At 39.6% G+C, this 15,622-nt stretch overlaps 1 protein-coding gene across 1 annotated transcript in view; it reads left to right on the top strand.

Annotated features, from left to right (window-relative positions):
* The first annotated feature begins 244 nt into the window (after positions 1-244).
* BTC (betacellulin) overlaps positions 245-15,622 on the top strand; it is an 82,585-nt gene continuing 67,207 nt past the window's right edge. The window contains exon 1 of the mRNA XM_057503246.1: positions 245-460. Within this exon, the coding sequence (XP_057359229.1) occupies positions 245-460 (216 nt within the window). The remainder of the gene's footprint in view (positions 461-15,622) is intronic.

Raw genomic sequence — 15,622 nt, 5'->3', positions numbered from 1 at the left:
CAGATGGGTGGATTTCTGGCAAAGGAAAATATGGATTCAAATTATACCTGAGCGATGGGGGACACAGGCCCATGAGAAATCAGGAGCAAAAACTGGAAATGAAACGAGTATCAGCATGCTGCAGGGTGAGTTCCACAACCTTCTTTCCCCTTTTCCCAAAAGCTGCAGCCAGAGGTATACACCCAGCTAGAAATGTGAAGGATCATGTGTCTGGAAGAATCTTCCCTGTTGGAGGAAAAGGCCGATGGGTGTTGGCATTCGGGGACTCCGGCAATCGAGCTGGCTCACCATCCGTCCTGGAGGGGAGTTGAGCAGTCACGAAGCCCTGCCCATGTACGACCAGCTTCCTCCACTGGGTGTGTATTTAGTGGCCTTGCTGTACAGGAAAGAACAAAGAGGACCAGCCGTCAGGGATGGCTTCATGCAGAGGTTCATCCTTGCACTGGATGAGGGAGGAGAAGTAGGTTCTCGACAGACAATAACAGGGTTGTGCTTCAGGGGAAGGGAGCTATAGAAATGAAAGGTGTGCATTTAGGACAGAGAGGAAACCGTAACTAGTCAAGCGATGAAGGCTGCATCCCACAGGAAGATTTCGGGGAGGATAACTTTGGATGGATTTAGGTGCACAAATAATAGACAGCCCAATAGATGACCTGAGGAATTTATACTGATATAATTTAGAGTCCAGAAAAACACTCATTGAGCAGCTAGAGTTCTTGTATAGATGTTGGGAAGAAAAAAAACATGTGTCAGTCATGTTCCCTGCCCTCAGCTCAAAATCTAGTGAGGGAGAAAGGCACCTAAAAGCTGAGGAAGGTTCCCTATAGTGGAAGCTTGGTGAGAGGTGCGAGGTATCACGGGGACTTGGAGCGGGGCCTCACTGAGGCTGGGGAGTCAGAGAAGGTATCCCAGGGATGGGAGGCAGAGCTTGTGCTAAGGCGTGAAGGCTGTCACTGTGGGAGGTGGGGGACAGAATATTGCTGGCAGAGATGAACAAAGGTGGGCAAACACAAAGGGGTTTGAAAACCTTTTGCAATATTCAGTGTCCATGTTTTGCCTAGTATGTGGGCAGTGAGGTCCGAGATGAGGCTCCAGGGGCTGGGGGAGTCACATCGCGGAGAGGCAGGCATGCCATTGCAGGAGTGAGCAGAAAGCCCTGGCAGGGTTTTCAGAAGAATGACATGGTCAGATTTTAGGAAGATGGTTCTAGTTTAGGCAATTCCTGGGAAATGGGTTTCAACAGACCAAGAGAAGGAACAGAGGTGGATTGGAAGAAGTTGCAATTCTCTAGATGAGAACCCGATCAAGAGCAGAGGTCACAGCCCCAGGAGAACTTGCTGAGTGGCCATGAACAGCAGTGTTACAGGCAGTGTAGTGTGGACCTGCATTCAACCTGGCTCTGTCCCTTACTTAACTACCTGTGTTATGTGAACTTAGGCAAGTAACTAAAACTCTGTACCCCTAAGTGGCTGCTCTCTTCCTTGTTCACTTTCTTGATCCTTTCCCACCTCAGCCTGCCTTCCAGACACAGCTAATTCAAGTTCTCACTGCTGTTCCATTTTCGCCCTAGATCCTGAGCACCTCTCACACCTCTTCTCTCTGTAATTCCAGGCTCACTGAAATGCAGTTAGGATCACACTGGTCTCTTATCAAGCCTTCTTCCCCTTCTTTCTTCAAAAGGACACTTCAAAAGGATAGTTAAATCCTTGAAACTCCATTTTTTAGCATTTCCTTTTCGATGCTACACTTCAGAATATCTACTCTCTGTTCTTAAGTGTTTTTGACCTCATCAGTATATGCTTTTTAAAGCCCCAGCAGCCTACAGTCCTGGCAGCATGCACACACACCCACTGTCTGGATGACTCACAGATCCCTGGACACTTGGGTGACACACACTGGACACTAGCAGCTTGCACACTTCCTCTTCACCACAAGTGAGATGACTGGAGCAGGTTGGATGGTGTGAGTAGGGAATGGACTCTGAGAGCAGTGGGCAAGAGGAGTAAGAGATGTGACTTGGGGAACACCCAGCATGGGCTCATGATGGGACACAGCTGTGAACATATGTGTGTACTAATGTACATGTATGTTATCCCAAGTATGTGCATGACCTTATATGCCACTGTGGGTTTATGTAGAGGGGAGTCTTGCCTGCTATTCTAGGACTTGGCTGAAAGGCTGAATCTCTACACTGGTTCCTGTGCTCTCAAATGTTGGTATGTGTGCATGATGTGAATGGTGCCCTGTTAGACATCGCACACTTGCACAGTGTACAACCTGAACATATGTGCTGGAAGTGGTGGCTGGTTTTTCAACACATCCAAATAAGGGTCTTAACAAGTAAGACTTTGGGTATACTAGGTTTCACTCTTAGAAGATCATACCTTAGAAATGAAAACTTACCTAATATCTGCATCTTCAGTGATGGCTGATTAGATCTGGCAGCCCGTGAAAAGAATATGTGTGGATCTTTTTCTCCTACTTGAATATCTTTGTAATGTGTTTTCCCAATTGTGTTTAGACATTTTTGAAATTGGACAATTTTATAGGCATTTGCCCAGATACCCGAGGAATAGCCTACATGTCTTAATTTTAAGTTGCAGCAATCAGGAAAGGCCTATCACCCCTGACAAAAGTGTGGTTAGTGACCTGGCACCATGAAGCTTTGCCCAGCTTCCTTGGCTGAGGTAGCTCAGCCTTGGACATCCTTGCTGAGTGCCTTTTCCTCTGGGCCTCTTGGAGGGGCCACACCTCTCAGGTGCAGTTGACTGCCTTCTGAAATGACTGTCAGCCTAGAACCATTAAGTAGTTAATGACATACTGCTATCCTGTATGCTACTCAACTCAGCGTGACATTATTTCTCCTGGGATCAGAGATTCTCAGAAATATTGGAATAAGACTGTGACGTAATATGCAGCCAGACAGGGTGTGATGGATCCCCAGTAGGGCTTAGCAGCTGTGGCCCATCCACATTGAAGCAGTGATGTACACAGATGTTGCTATGGTGACCTCCATAACTCAGAGGGTGTGGGAATTTAGGGATTCCCAGGGGAACACTCAGTTCCTTTCACCAGGCCCCTGTAACCTGGCATTTACAGGCTTTCAAGTATAAGTTGTACCAATTAAGATACCTAAAAATCTGGTTCCCTGGTATTCCTATGCAACAATTACATGAACTTTAATGGAGTAACTTTTGTGCATGAGCACACACATGTGTATGTGTGTGTAACATGGAAATGTGATGGGAATTTTATAGTATTTATATTAGTGTATCACAACACATAACATGACCCATGTATCCCATCTCATCTATGTTTCCTTGAATCACAACAGTTTCCTTGGTATCCAATTAATTACCAGTTCAACATTTTTTTTCTCTTGACAATCTGCTGTTACTTTCTTGCAATAATCTGACTTTAGTGTCTACATTTTAATAGTAATTTAATTATTTATTTAACAGAAGTTATTGAATACCTACTGTGTGTATAGAATTATGCTTTATGGTTAGACATCATTTATGAAAAATGGTATGGAAGGAGAAGAATTAATTTTAACCAAGGCTGATACCTAGTGTTGCCTTATGCAGTTTCATCATTTGAAATCTCTACCTTGAAAACCCAAGGGGGTCTGCTTCATTAATGTGGATATTCAGAAACAATGTAAGTCCATTTATGAATTCTGAAAATGAAGAAAATTATTTACTTGGTTGACAGTACATTACCCTCATACTTGGATAATCAATTAATTAAAAAAACTCAGTCACACATTCAATACATATTTTTGAATACTCTGGGCAGGGTACAGTTCACTTCGCACAATTAGAGTCACCATCTTCATGAGCTTCCAGTCTAGTGGAGGAGGGAGACAGCAAATGCATAAACTAGCATGAATATATATTTGCAACTTGCAAAATGTATGCAAGAATTAAACAAAACAATATGGCAAAGGAGAGATGGAAAGTTACTTAAATGTACATGAAAAATTGAATACAATTGCATCTATGATTAAGAATATAACACACACAAGGACTTTGTTCTGGGGTGGAGGAGAGTTTTGTGCTTATATACTAGTGACACACTCCTGGCTGAGATCATGTTCAGCTGTATTCAGGGTCTGAGGACTTAGTATTTGAATGAAACAGGAAGATAAAGAAGGGAAAATATCAGTCTCTGGCTTCTTCTAAGACCAAAAGGCATTTTATTTTCTTGTCTCAAGAGTGAGAGAAGACTGGGGTAGGGGTGGGGATATTAAGATGAGCACAGCTTTATCAAAATGCAGGAGAATGGCAAAGTTAGTGTTTTTCTGGGACTGATTCCCAGGAGAAAACTTAAGGAAAGAGAAAGGAAGCTGACATTTATCAAACACCTACCATGTGCCAGGCATTTTTCACATTTCATTTTTGCAAAGGTATTCTTTCTATTCAGGAGATTAGGAAAGCGAGGCACAGACAATAAGTAATCTGCTCAAATTCCTACAGCCAGTGAGTAAAGAATCTGGAATTCTACTCCTGGTCTGCCTGACTCCATAACTTCCCAGTTTACACTGTTTTTCACAACTTCTATGCTCTCTAAGCCACAAAGAGGCACAATCCCATCCCATTTATAATATACAAAGGGCAATTTATGTTTGTATCTTTCCCATGAAGCATTTTATTTACACTTGCATATTTCTCTGAGATATGACAATGGGTACTATAACCATTTAACATAACCATTTAAAAATTTCCTCAGAAAACTTAGGAAATAAAATGTAGAGAAAGACCATGTTCATGGATTAGGCAATCTCTATTATAAATATATCAATCTGCCCAAAATTTATCTATAAATTCAATGTCATTCCAACTATAATATTAGTAGGATCTATTTTGGAGAACATTGACTAGTTCTAAAACTTATGTAGGTGAATAAAGGTCTACAAATAACCAAGAAAATTTAAAGAGCAGAGACTTACCTTTTAGTTCTATTTTGTAACTAATGTGGTGCTAGTGCAGGAACAGAGTCCAGAAACAGTTTTATGCTTACACGGATATGTATTATGTATCCGCAATGGTATCACAAATCAGGTCAAATTGGCTAACTATATGGAAAGAAATAAAGTTGGATTCCTCACACAGCATTAAAAAAGTGGATTTAAGATTTAATTATGAGACATAAAGCTGCAACTCTCATGGTAATTTAACTGTCCTTAACTAAGACCTCAGAAGTTCAAAAACTAAAGGCAAAAGAAAAAAACCCCAAAAACAAAACCAAAAAAAAGCCAGCCGGTTTGACTAAATAAAAGCAAAACTAAATATTTTTGTACAATGAGGACCCCCATAGACAATTAACATCTGGGTAACAGATTGGAAGGGAATATTTCCAATACTAAAGAGAGATTAGTATTTAGCATATGTAAGAAACTTATGCAAATTGACAAAAAGGAAGAAAATTTAAAAGAAAAATGGCAGAGAATATGAAGAAGCAATTCATAAGGTAGGAATAAATTAAAGGTAAATAAATAAGTACAGTAAGATAGAATAAATTCTGATATAGTCATATAATGGAATATTGTACAGCAGTAAGGTAAATAAACAACAGCTCCAGGCGATGGTAAGGATCGATCTCACAAACATTGTGTTGAGGAAAAAAAGCAAGAATCATAAGAGTATCTATGATGTGATTTTGACTTATAAAGAGCTAAAAGCAGGCAAAATGAAAGTGTTAAAACCCAGGATATCTTGCTTGGAGATAGTGGTGTCTAGAAGGAAGCACAGGCAGGGCTCCTAAGAGGTGTTCGCAATGTTCTGTTTCTTGGTCTGGATGACAGACGTGGGTGTGCTCATTTTGGAAAATTTTTGAAATCACACCTATGGCTTGAATTTTTTAGTATGTATAGTGAACAAAACAACATTATGTAATTTTCAATTATATTTACCAGTCTAGGTAACCAGTGCATAGTTAGAGCATTAGTTAGAAAATACTGGTAATTTCCAGTGATGTCAAGTGGCATTTCATATACAAAATACACTAATGTTGATGTAGGTGGTGAGAGAAATGTGAGTGGGAGTAAAAAAAATGTGGGTGGGAAAGACGAGTGGATAAACTAGAGAAAGACCTGGCATAGGCCAGTATTGATTGTATACCATGAACTGAGGATACAAAGATGGGCCAATTTTGTGCATCTGAGTCTAAAAGAAGAAAACTGTATTTACCAAAACCCCAGTAGTGTCAGGTCCTGGAATATGGCAGAAAACAAGGAAAATACAGCCCTTAGAGATTCAATAATCTTGCAGAGAGATAGACATTTAATAAATAAGTGCCCAACTAATAATGAATTAAAATTCTGGTAAACACTACAGCAAAAAGAAACAGGGTGCAAATGAATAATCATGAGGAGAGAAACTGTAAAATGAGGTCCCCTTCTTTGGTAGACCTGGAAGAGATAGGTGTGCAGGACGGAAAAGTAACGTGACTGGGAAATGTTGGGATGAGCCAAGGAGTTAGTAGTAGACAAAGCAGAGGAAGTTAAATGATCACAGGATATCAAAACTTGAGACATCCTTGGCCAAATGGGATTTCTGTGCACCTTATTTCATACAATATTTAGGTGTCTGCATGTTGGTTTAGCCAGTATGAAAAATTATCTGATTTTTTATTTGAGACTGGGAGTGAGAGTAGAAATACCATCTCATTTTAATGAAGATTATTTCTCCCTTATTTGGCCACTGAGTCTGATAAACATAGTGAGTTGTTTACAAATTGTTAAGAGGTCAGTCATCATAAATTATCAGTATTTTCTAACATTCATAAAACTATGAAATATGATAAATATAGGATGATAGCCATCTGATAAAAGCAACTCTGAAACTTAGAATTTTCTAGGAAATATTAAACATAAGGAACAATTCAAAAATTAATTATTTTCTCTTCTGTATATGCCTTAGACTTTGGCTGTAAAATATGCATGATCCCTGGCTAAGATCTCAAAGTAGAGTCACCATACAAGACACCAACATTTTACCTAAGAGTACAGAATTTTCTACTAAGTTTTCAAAATAGAAGCCTGTGAAAGCTAGGAAACCCTTAAGAGAGGAACCTTGGAAGAAATTTATCTTGGCATCTATGGATCTGTTTCAGCTACAACAACATTAATGGACTGAAAATTTGAAGCCATTAAAAATGCCTGGTTTAAAGCAAGTGTGATATGTGTGAGCCATACTTAAAGGCTGTTTCTGGAAAGATCTCATGGGTTGTTAAGCATTGATAATGATGAACAGCATCCAAATCAGGTACTCAGCATTTCATGTTTAGGAACAGATTTTCTACCTAGTTATGCAGGGGTGATTGGTCTAATGTGTACTGATGCTCCTTAACAAGAGTGAGTGGGTAGCATGGACCTGGGTTCTATTTAGTTCCACCGTTCTGTGATTGCAGGCGAGTGAGTTCACCTTGCCGTGGACTGGCCCCACTTGTAAAATCAGGAGGTGGACCAATAGCAATGCTGCTCTAATGGTCTGTTTCTTTACTTTGACAGGTAACCTTTCCTAGTTGGCTGTTATACTTTGGGTTGGCTTCCTTGATCCTCTCTTTTCCAGCATTGGGGTATCTACTAAACCAAATGACCCATCTGAATGCTGCTTAATGGACATGAACGCAGGACTAAGGAAGGGAATGTACTTGGAGGCAGTTCACCTTGGTGGCCACAGACCTAAGGAAGACTCCCACTCCTTACTAGCACGCACCTTCTGAGCGAGCCATGAAGACAGACCCCTTGGATCTCTCTTTAGGAAAGAATTTGCCTTCCAGATGCAGGGAGGGCAGTTGGCTGACAGCCTCCAACTTCAGCTCCTTCAGGATCTGCCAAGCCTTGGAGCTGAAGCCACACTCTTTCTGGGCAACTCCCAGCCAATGAGTGACCAGGGTGGGTTCCTCGGAAATTGCCATTTCTGCTCAGTGGGTTCAGAATGACCCATTGGGTTGGTAGAGATCTGTCAGAGCTTTCCCTGTCCAATCCTGTTTCCTCCTTTCTTTCCTTTTACAGGTGGCAGGTCAATCTTGAGGTTGAAAGATTTTCTGCCCAACCCTGCTTCTTTTTCCCTCTTTGTCTTTTGTGGTGGTTAATTGGAAAGGTAGGGGAAGGGGAGCCCTTGCTTTCACCCTGGCTCCGTCTCTGTGAGAAATAAATGTCTGTTGTTTCTTAGCCAGCCAGTTTGTGATATTTTTGTTAATGCAGCCTGAATAGACTAAGACATCTTTCAAGGGCATTCTCGCCAACACCCCGCTCCTCCCAAATTTTCCAATAAACCTCTTGCATTTCTAAATCTGTCTCAGTTCCTGTTGCCTAGAGACCTAAAGCTGGCATTGCCTTTTGGTGACTAAACAGTATGTCTACTGGATTTCACATCTTTCTCCATGGGACAGTGTTGCATCAGCACCACCATGAAAAATGAAACAAAACAAAACATACAAAACAAATAAAAAACAAACTCAAATGCATTTCTTATTAGGTTCCATTTTATCACCTTAGTTTTGTGATTGTCTTGACAACATTATCCATCTTCACTTTAAAATAACCTCAGAACAAATGACAGTTATCAAAATTGTAAGTTTCTTACTTATGATCTCAGACTGGTTGGTTCTGGTTGACCTCACTCTAATGCTAGCATCCATGACTTGTTGGCAGTCACCCTGGGAAGGAGTGGAGTGAGTGATGCTGTGGGGGGTGGTCTGCCGTCTTGAGGTCTGATATCAGCTCTGTCCCCTACCACTGGCAGTCTTGGAAGAGTTACTTTATGTCGTTGAGCCTCAGTTATCATTTCCTGTGCAATGATATAATACAGTTTATAATATTGGGAGGATTAAAAAGCAATGTATGTGTGTATAAAATATATGTATATACTGGATGAAAGCAATAAATAGGCATGTAAAAATAGATTTATGTGTGTTGAGACAGAAAGGAAGGGGTTTTCAGACAGATCAACCTACTCCTATTTCTATTTCTGTATAATGCTGATATCATCTGATGAACTGCTTTTGGTGACATTCACTATAGCCTTTGCTTGAGTCTAACTTGTACTGGAATTTTTGGGATTTTACCTATTTCATTTCTTGCTCTAAACCCTATTTTATTTTTGGACCTGTAACCAAATAGCTTCATATAATGCAAGAAAATGAAAAAGCCTTGATTTGGTTCTTTGTGCTATGTTGTTATGCTCATTTATTTTTCCAACCTGAACCTGCACAGGAAGAGTCACTAAGTGGAGATTTTCTTGGTAAATATTAAACACTCAGCTGCCCAAATGTAAGGATTTAGCTAAAAGTCAGTGAAAAATAAATAAATGTCCCATAGAGGGATAGACACCAGCCCTTAGACACATATTTTCAATAATTAAATCCTATTATGCAAGAGCTGTTCCAGAGTGAGGAGAAGAAACACTTCCCTGACATGAGGAGCAGACTCATAGTTACAGCTGGGTTTTGGTGTTTTCCTGTTGAGTAATTACACATAATTTCGCAGAACACTAGCATCTGAGAAGGCTATTCTGTGCCACTGATGGATCGAAACAAGACCATTGCACTTGAACACTGACAACATCATGAACCACACAATGACCCCAACCCCCTATCCTGCCTCAAACAAGTAGCTGCTGTCTATTTACCAAGTAGAGCATTAACCTCACTCTAGTTTTTTCTCTCTCTAGATAAGATTAAGAGGCTCATCATAGATTTCCACCCGCTTACTGACAGCACCCAAACTAGAGCAAAACCCCATTTCCTTAAGCCCTCCCGGAAAGCCTTTTCACATAAAGCGTAAACCCTGTAAGTTCTTGATGCTCCACTGAGATGCCTCCCTGTTTCCCATGATGCACATTCTTCTTGGCTGTGGGGATCATAAACCCAACTTATTTAAGTACAGGTGTGTTCTAGGTGGGCTTTAAGCTAGAAGACATTGATAATAGTATTGCAGCAGATTACTGATTAATTCAACGAGATGACTGTGTTCCTTGTACCCATTCATTGTTCATTCATTCATTTATTCATTCTACAAACAATTTTTGAGCATCTTATGCTGGAGCCTCTGATGGATACAGGGATTTGAAATGGACTGTATACTGCTGGGCACGAAAGCATGCTCAGCAAGGTGAGCACCACCATGCACTGTGTACCAGCTGTATGCCAGACACTGTAACAGTGACTTTACATGGGTTATCTCTGGTTCTTACCTTGCCCTCCAAGGTAGCAATTATTTCAGTCCTACATGCAAGAGAAAACTCAGGCTCAGAGAGGTTAAATAAACATTGTTAGAAAGTAGCAAGAAGCAGGATTTGAATAGCTCCAGGGCCCATGTGCTGTTTCTTTTTGGAAGGCTGCAGAGCAGAGTAAACCTGGTGCGATAGGAATAAAGTTGCCACTTGGGTCCGTTAGTTTGAGAGAGGAATTCCCAGAAGAAAATATTTTGAACAGTACTTTATTGTATTTTTAAATGATAAAATCAGTATAATGATCTTCTCAAAAGGTCACCTATATATCCTAACACAAATCACCTAATTTACTTTCGTAAATTAACTTCTAGCATACTTTAAATGCATAATTATTATGTATAGCTCTGATCAGATACATAGGCTTGTGTCTTCTCAACCAAACTTTGAAGAAAGAATAGTCGCCAAGCCAGTTGTGTGGGTGACTGTGGTAGTGGTGGAGGGACAGAAAGGAAGGGGTTTTCAGACAGAGGGAACACATACAGAGACATGCACGTATTACAAAAATAAGAAAATAATCACCTTGAGCCTAATCAATGACAATGTATATTCCTCAAATACAATATATTATGAAAATCTGTTGACTTTAAAGAGCTGTTATAAGTGCACAGAGAAGGGACTTGGACAGTATTAGAGATCAGAACCAGAAATGAAGGTGTTGGTATTAATTCTGCATCGCACAGGCAGGAACACTTTCCCTGGGTGAGCTGCATACCAGGATGGAAGTGGGTAACTCCTTGCATCATGCTTCTCTCACGGCTTGGATCAAAGATCCCTCGGGATCGCTCCATCCCCTTGCACTGGTCCCAGCTCAGTAAGTAACTGCCTACTCTATTCCTCTGATCCTAAGGAAGCTGAGGGACGGTTATGCATTTCTAGGATATTGGATCTGCCACCCTGTGTAGGTTAAAGGAAGCCTCTCATCCATCCTCTGTGATACCAGTTTGTCCAACAAGAATACTAGTGTCCACCTTGCCTACCTCATGAGCCCTGTGGGAATCAGGTGAGAAACCTGAAACAATTTTTTCACTGTCCAGGTTATCCCTCTGAATACATTACAAGTTTTTTTCATTCCTTTAGATTGACTCCATTGAAGAATGTATTTTCCAGAAGTCCTTTAAAGAGTGACTCTAAGGGAGGGAATCTTAGCCACCATGGCAGAGCCAAAGGGAAGCTGGACCTCCCAGGAGACACCCCAGGCACGTGACTCCAAAGGTGGCTCACCACACATGGAATGTAACAGAATAATGCCCCAAATTTTTCATAAAAAACTGTGTTTTTTATTGAGAGATTTATGTGTGTTCAGGACTAAGAAGTCTTGCTGCATATCCCCTTTCTGTTTAGTTAACCATAGTGACTTCATAATGTATTAGTCATTTTGGGCTGCCATATATAACAAAATACCACAGACTGGGTGGTTTAAACCACAGACATTTATTTTCTCACAGTTCTAGAGGCTGAAAAGTCCAAGATCAGGCTCCAGCTCATTTGATCCTGGTAAGTGCCCTCTTCCTGGTTATGTCCTTACATGGCAGAGAGAGATAAGAGAGAGAGAGGAAGAGAGAGCAGGTGCTCTTATGTCTCTTCTTATGAAGGCATTCATCCCATTAGGAGGCCCCACCCTTGATCTCATTAACCAGAATTATCTCCCAAAGGCCCCATCTCTAAAAAAACATCATGTGGGGCTCAGGACTTCAACATATGAATTTTGGGGAGTCACAAACATTCAGTCCATAACACACAGTCTCATCGCTGATGAAGCATCTGAGATTGTAGATGTGTTTGCACATGGCTCTCCAAGTTCACAGGGACATTAAGGAGAAGCCTGCCAAAGAGAATATACTCTGGTCTTTCTTGTTTCTTCTTAAATCCAAAACAACTGGACAGATGCACAATGGCACAACCTTGGAGCTGCACCCAGCTTAGTGGGGCCTCTCATAAATATTCCATGAGTGGTAGGTAGTGCTGCCATGGCTGCTAAGACTGCTGGGCAGGAGGTGTTGGAATCACCCTCTAACTCATTCCAGTTGTGCTCATGGACTCAGGGCAGGCCTAGCAGATCAACAGAAGGCAAAAGGTGAAGGAAAGGCAGAGAGCCGGGTCTCTCAAATATGTCCTATAAATAATTACTATTATGGCCAAACAACATTCTCTTTAAACTCTGTAGCTCCTAGTTACCAAAGTTTCAAATTAAACTAAGGTTAGATTTTCTTTTATTTTACCTTTAAAATTAAATGTTATCCATAAGAATATTTATGCAATTGTCAATGGAATTGTTTTCCTGATTTCTCTTTCTGCTAGTTCATCATTAGTGTACAGGAAAGCAACAGATTTCTGTGTATTAATTTTGTATCCTGCAACTTTGCTGAATTCAGATATTAGTTCTAGTAGTTTTGGAGTGAAGTCTTTAGGGTTTTTTATGTACAATATCATGTCATCTGCAAATAGTGACAGTTTGACTTCTTCTTTACCAATCTGGATGCCTTGTATTTCTTTGTTTTGTCTAATTGCCGTGGCTAGGATCTCCAGTACTATGTTGAATAACAGTGGGGAGAGTGGGCATCCCTGTCTTGTTCCTGATTGCAGAGGAAAAGCTTTCAGCTTCTTGCTGTTAAGTATGATGTTGTCTGTGGGTTTGTCATATATGGCCTTTATTATGTTGAGGTACTTGCCCTTTATACCCATTTTGTTGAGAATTTTTATCATGAATGGATGTTGAATTTTGTCGAATGCTTTTTCAGCGTCTGTGGAGATGATCACGTGGTTTTTGTCCTTCTTTTTGTTGATGTGGTGGATGATGTTGATGGATTTTCAAATGTTGTACCATCCTTGCATCCCTGAGATGAATCCCACTTGATCATGGTGTATGATCTTCTTGATGTATTTTTGAATTTGGTTTGCTAATATTTTGTTGAGTATTTTTGCATCTATGTTCATCAGGGATATTGTTCTGCAATTTTCTTTTTATGTGGGGTCTTTGCCTGGTTTTGGCATTAGAGTGATGCTGGCTTCATAGAATCAGTTTGGAAGTATTCCCTCCTCTTCTATTTTTTTGAAAACTTTAAGGAGAATGGGTATGATGTTTTCTCTATATGTCTGATAAAATTCAGCGGTGAATCCATCTGGTCCAGGGGTTTGTTCTTGGGTAGTTTTTGATTACCAATTCAATTTCTTTGCTGGTAATTGGTCTGTTTAGATTTTCTGTTTCTTCCTTGGTCAGCCTTGGAAGATTGTATTTTTTCTAGGAAGTTGCCCATTTCTTCTAGGTTTTCCAGCTTGTTAGCATATAGATTTTCATAGTAATCTCTAATAATTTTTTGTATTTCTTTGGGGTCCATTGTGATTTTTCCTTTTTCATTTCTGATTCTGTTGATGTGTGTACTTTCTCTTTTTCTCTTAATAAGTCTGGCTAGGGGCTTATCTATTTTGTTTATTTTCTCAAAGAACCAGCTCTTGGTTTCATTGATTTTTTCTATTGTTTTATTCATAATACAATATTTATAACATGCATGAGAAATAAGAAGTAATAATAAAATGGACACCCTTGTACCTGGCTCCACTTTGAGAAATGGAATATTAATAGCATTTTGATGCCACATTTGAGCCTTTTCTGATCCTATCCTGTCCGTTCTTTCCCTGGTAACCACTGGCTGAATTGTGTGAGTATGTGTTTGTGTTTTATCCCCTCTTTTCTTTATAGATTTTATCACTTATGGATATATCCTAAAGTCATATATTTTTAGTTGTGCACATTTTTGAACTATATATAAATGCAAAGCAAGAGTTTCTTTAGCAATTTAATAAGAGTACATGTCTCATTTCAAAATGTTGCCACAAGTATAATTTTAAAAAATACTTCAATTACATCTCATTCAGAGAGATGGCAGTGGGAGGGTGAGGTGTAAATGAAGGAAAGACCTTCTCATTGGCTTTGTGATTGTTGAGCTGAAAAAGAACTGGCCAGTCAGAACATTCCATCCCCTGGGGCCACAGTGATACATTCATGGTAAACATGTGACAAAGTCAGCTCAGTAAGAGTCAAACCCTGGACTTTTTACAATTTTGCTCTACTTTTCAAACCTTTAGGTCATCACTGTCAGTAGAATCCATATTATGTGGCTTTTTTAATTGAAATGTATTTGGCATATAACATTGTGTAATAAATTTAAAGTGTACAATGTATTAATTTGGTACATTTATATTTTGTAAAATGATTGGCATTGTAGCAATAATTAGTACCTTTATCATATTACATAATTATATTTTCTTTCAAGTGGTTGAAATAATTAAAGTTAAATTAAAGTCCAACTTTGATGATTATAATACAACATTGTTGTCTTTATTCACTATACTTTGCATATTAGGTCTCTAGAGCTTAGTTCCTACTCATTCTAAGTTTGTACTCTTAAACAACATCTGTCCTGTCTCCCCATCCCCTATTTCCTGGCAGCCCAATTTTTCTCTATGTTTTTATGAGTTTGGCTTTTTTAGATTCCACATAAAAGTGATATCATACAGTACTTGTCTTTTTGTGTCTGACTTTTCTCACTTAGCAAAATGTTTTCAAGTTTCGTCCATGTTGTTGCAAATGGCAGGATGCTATCCTTTCTCATGGCTGAGAAATATTCCATAGCCACTACTGATGGACATTTAGGTCACTGTTTCTGTATCTTGGCTATTGTGAATAATGCTGCAGTAAGCATGAGAGTGCATATATCTCCTCAAAATCCTATTTTCAGTTCCTTTGGGAATCCCAGAAATGAAATTGCTGGATCATATGGTAGATTTACTTTAAATTTTTTGAGGAACCTCCACATTGTTTTGCATTAAATCATGTGGATAATTTTGATTAAACAATGTAATTAATGATTTTGCTGAAATGAAGGCAAACAAGGAAAAAAATCTTATAGAGCATTAGCCATTTATAAATTATGTCTGTCTTTATTACTCATCCACATATCACTAGGCCACTATATTGGGCCACTATCACAGAACACCCAGACTTGTGTGATAACAATTAAGTTCAGTTATCTTTGGTCAGATACAAAGCATGACTTCAAACAAATTTTTATTTTGTTGTTATGAATTTATATTTATTAAGATGGGAAGATAGAACAATTTTATTGAACAGTTTGTGTTGTATTTTCACAACATTTAGTCATATGATATGTGGACCTCTATTTTCACTTTTGCCCTGGGCCTGGCAATTATTTGGAGCAGCCTACCTAGACCCTAGAGGACTTATAGAACCCCTAGGTCCAATCCTTAATTTTTCTCCAAATATGCATCAGTCTTCCCTTTCCACTTCCTTCTATTCCTATTAGCTCCTCCGGAGTTTTCCACCAGCAGGAAGCCATTCGAGCAAGTCACGCACTGGGCCTACT

Source organism: Manis pentadactyla, chromosome 5 (genome assembly GCF_030020395.1).
Source record: "Manis pentadactyla isolate mManPen7 chromosome 5, mManPen7.hap1, whole genome shotgun sequence".
Taxonomy (NCBI): domain Eukaryota; kingdom Metazoa; phylum Chordata; class Mammalia; order Pholidota; family Manidae; genus Manis; species Manis pentadactyla.
The sequence above is the reverse complement of the archived record's forward strand: the minus strand, read 5'-3'. Positions and strand labels throughout refer to the sequence as shown.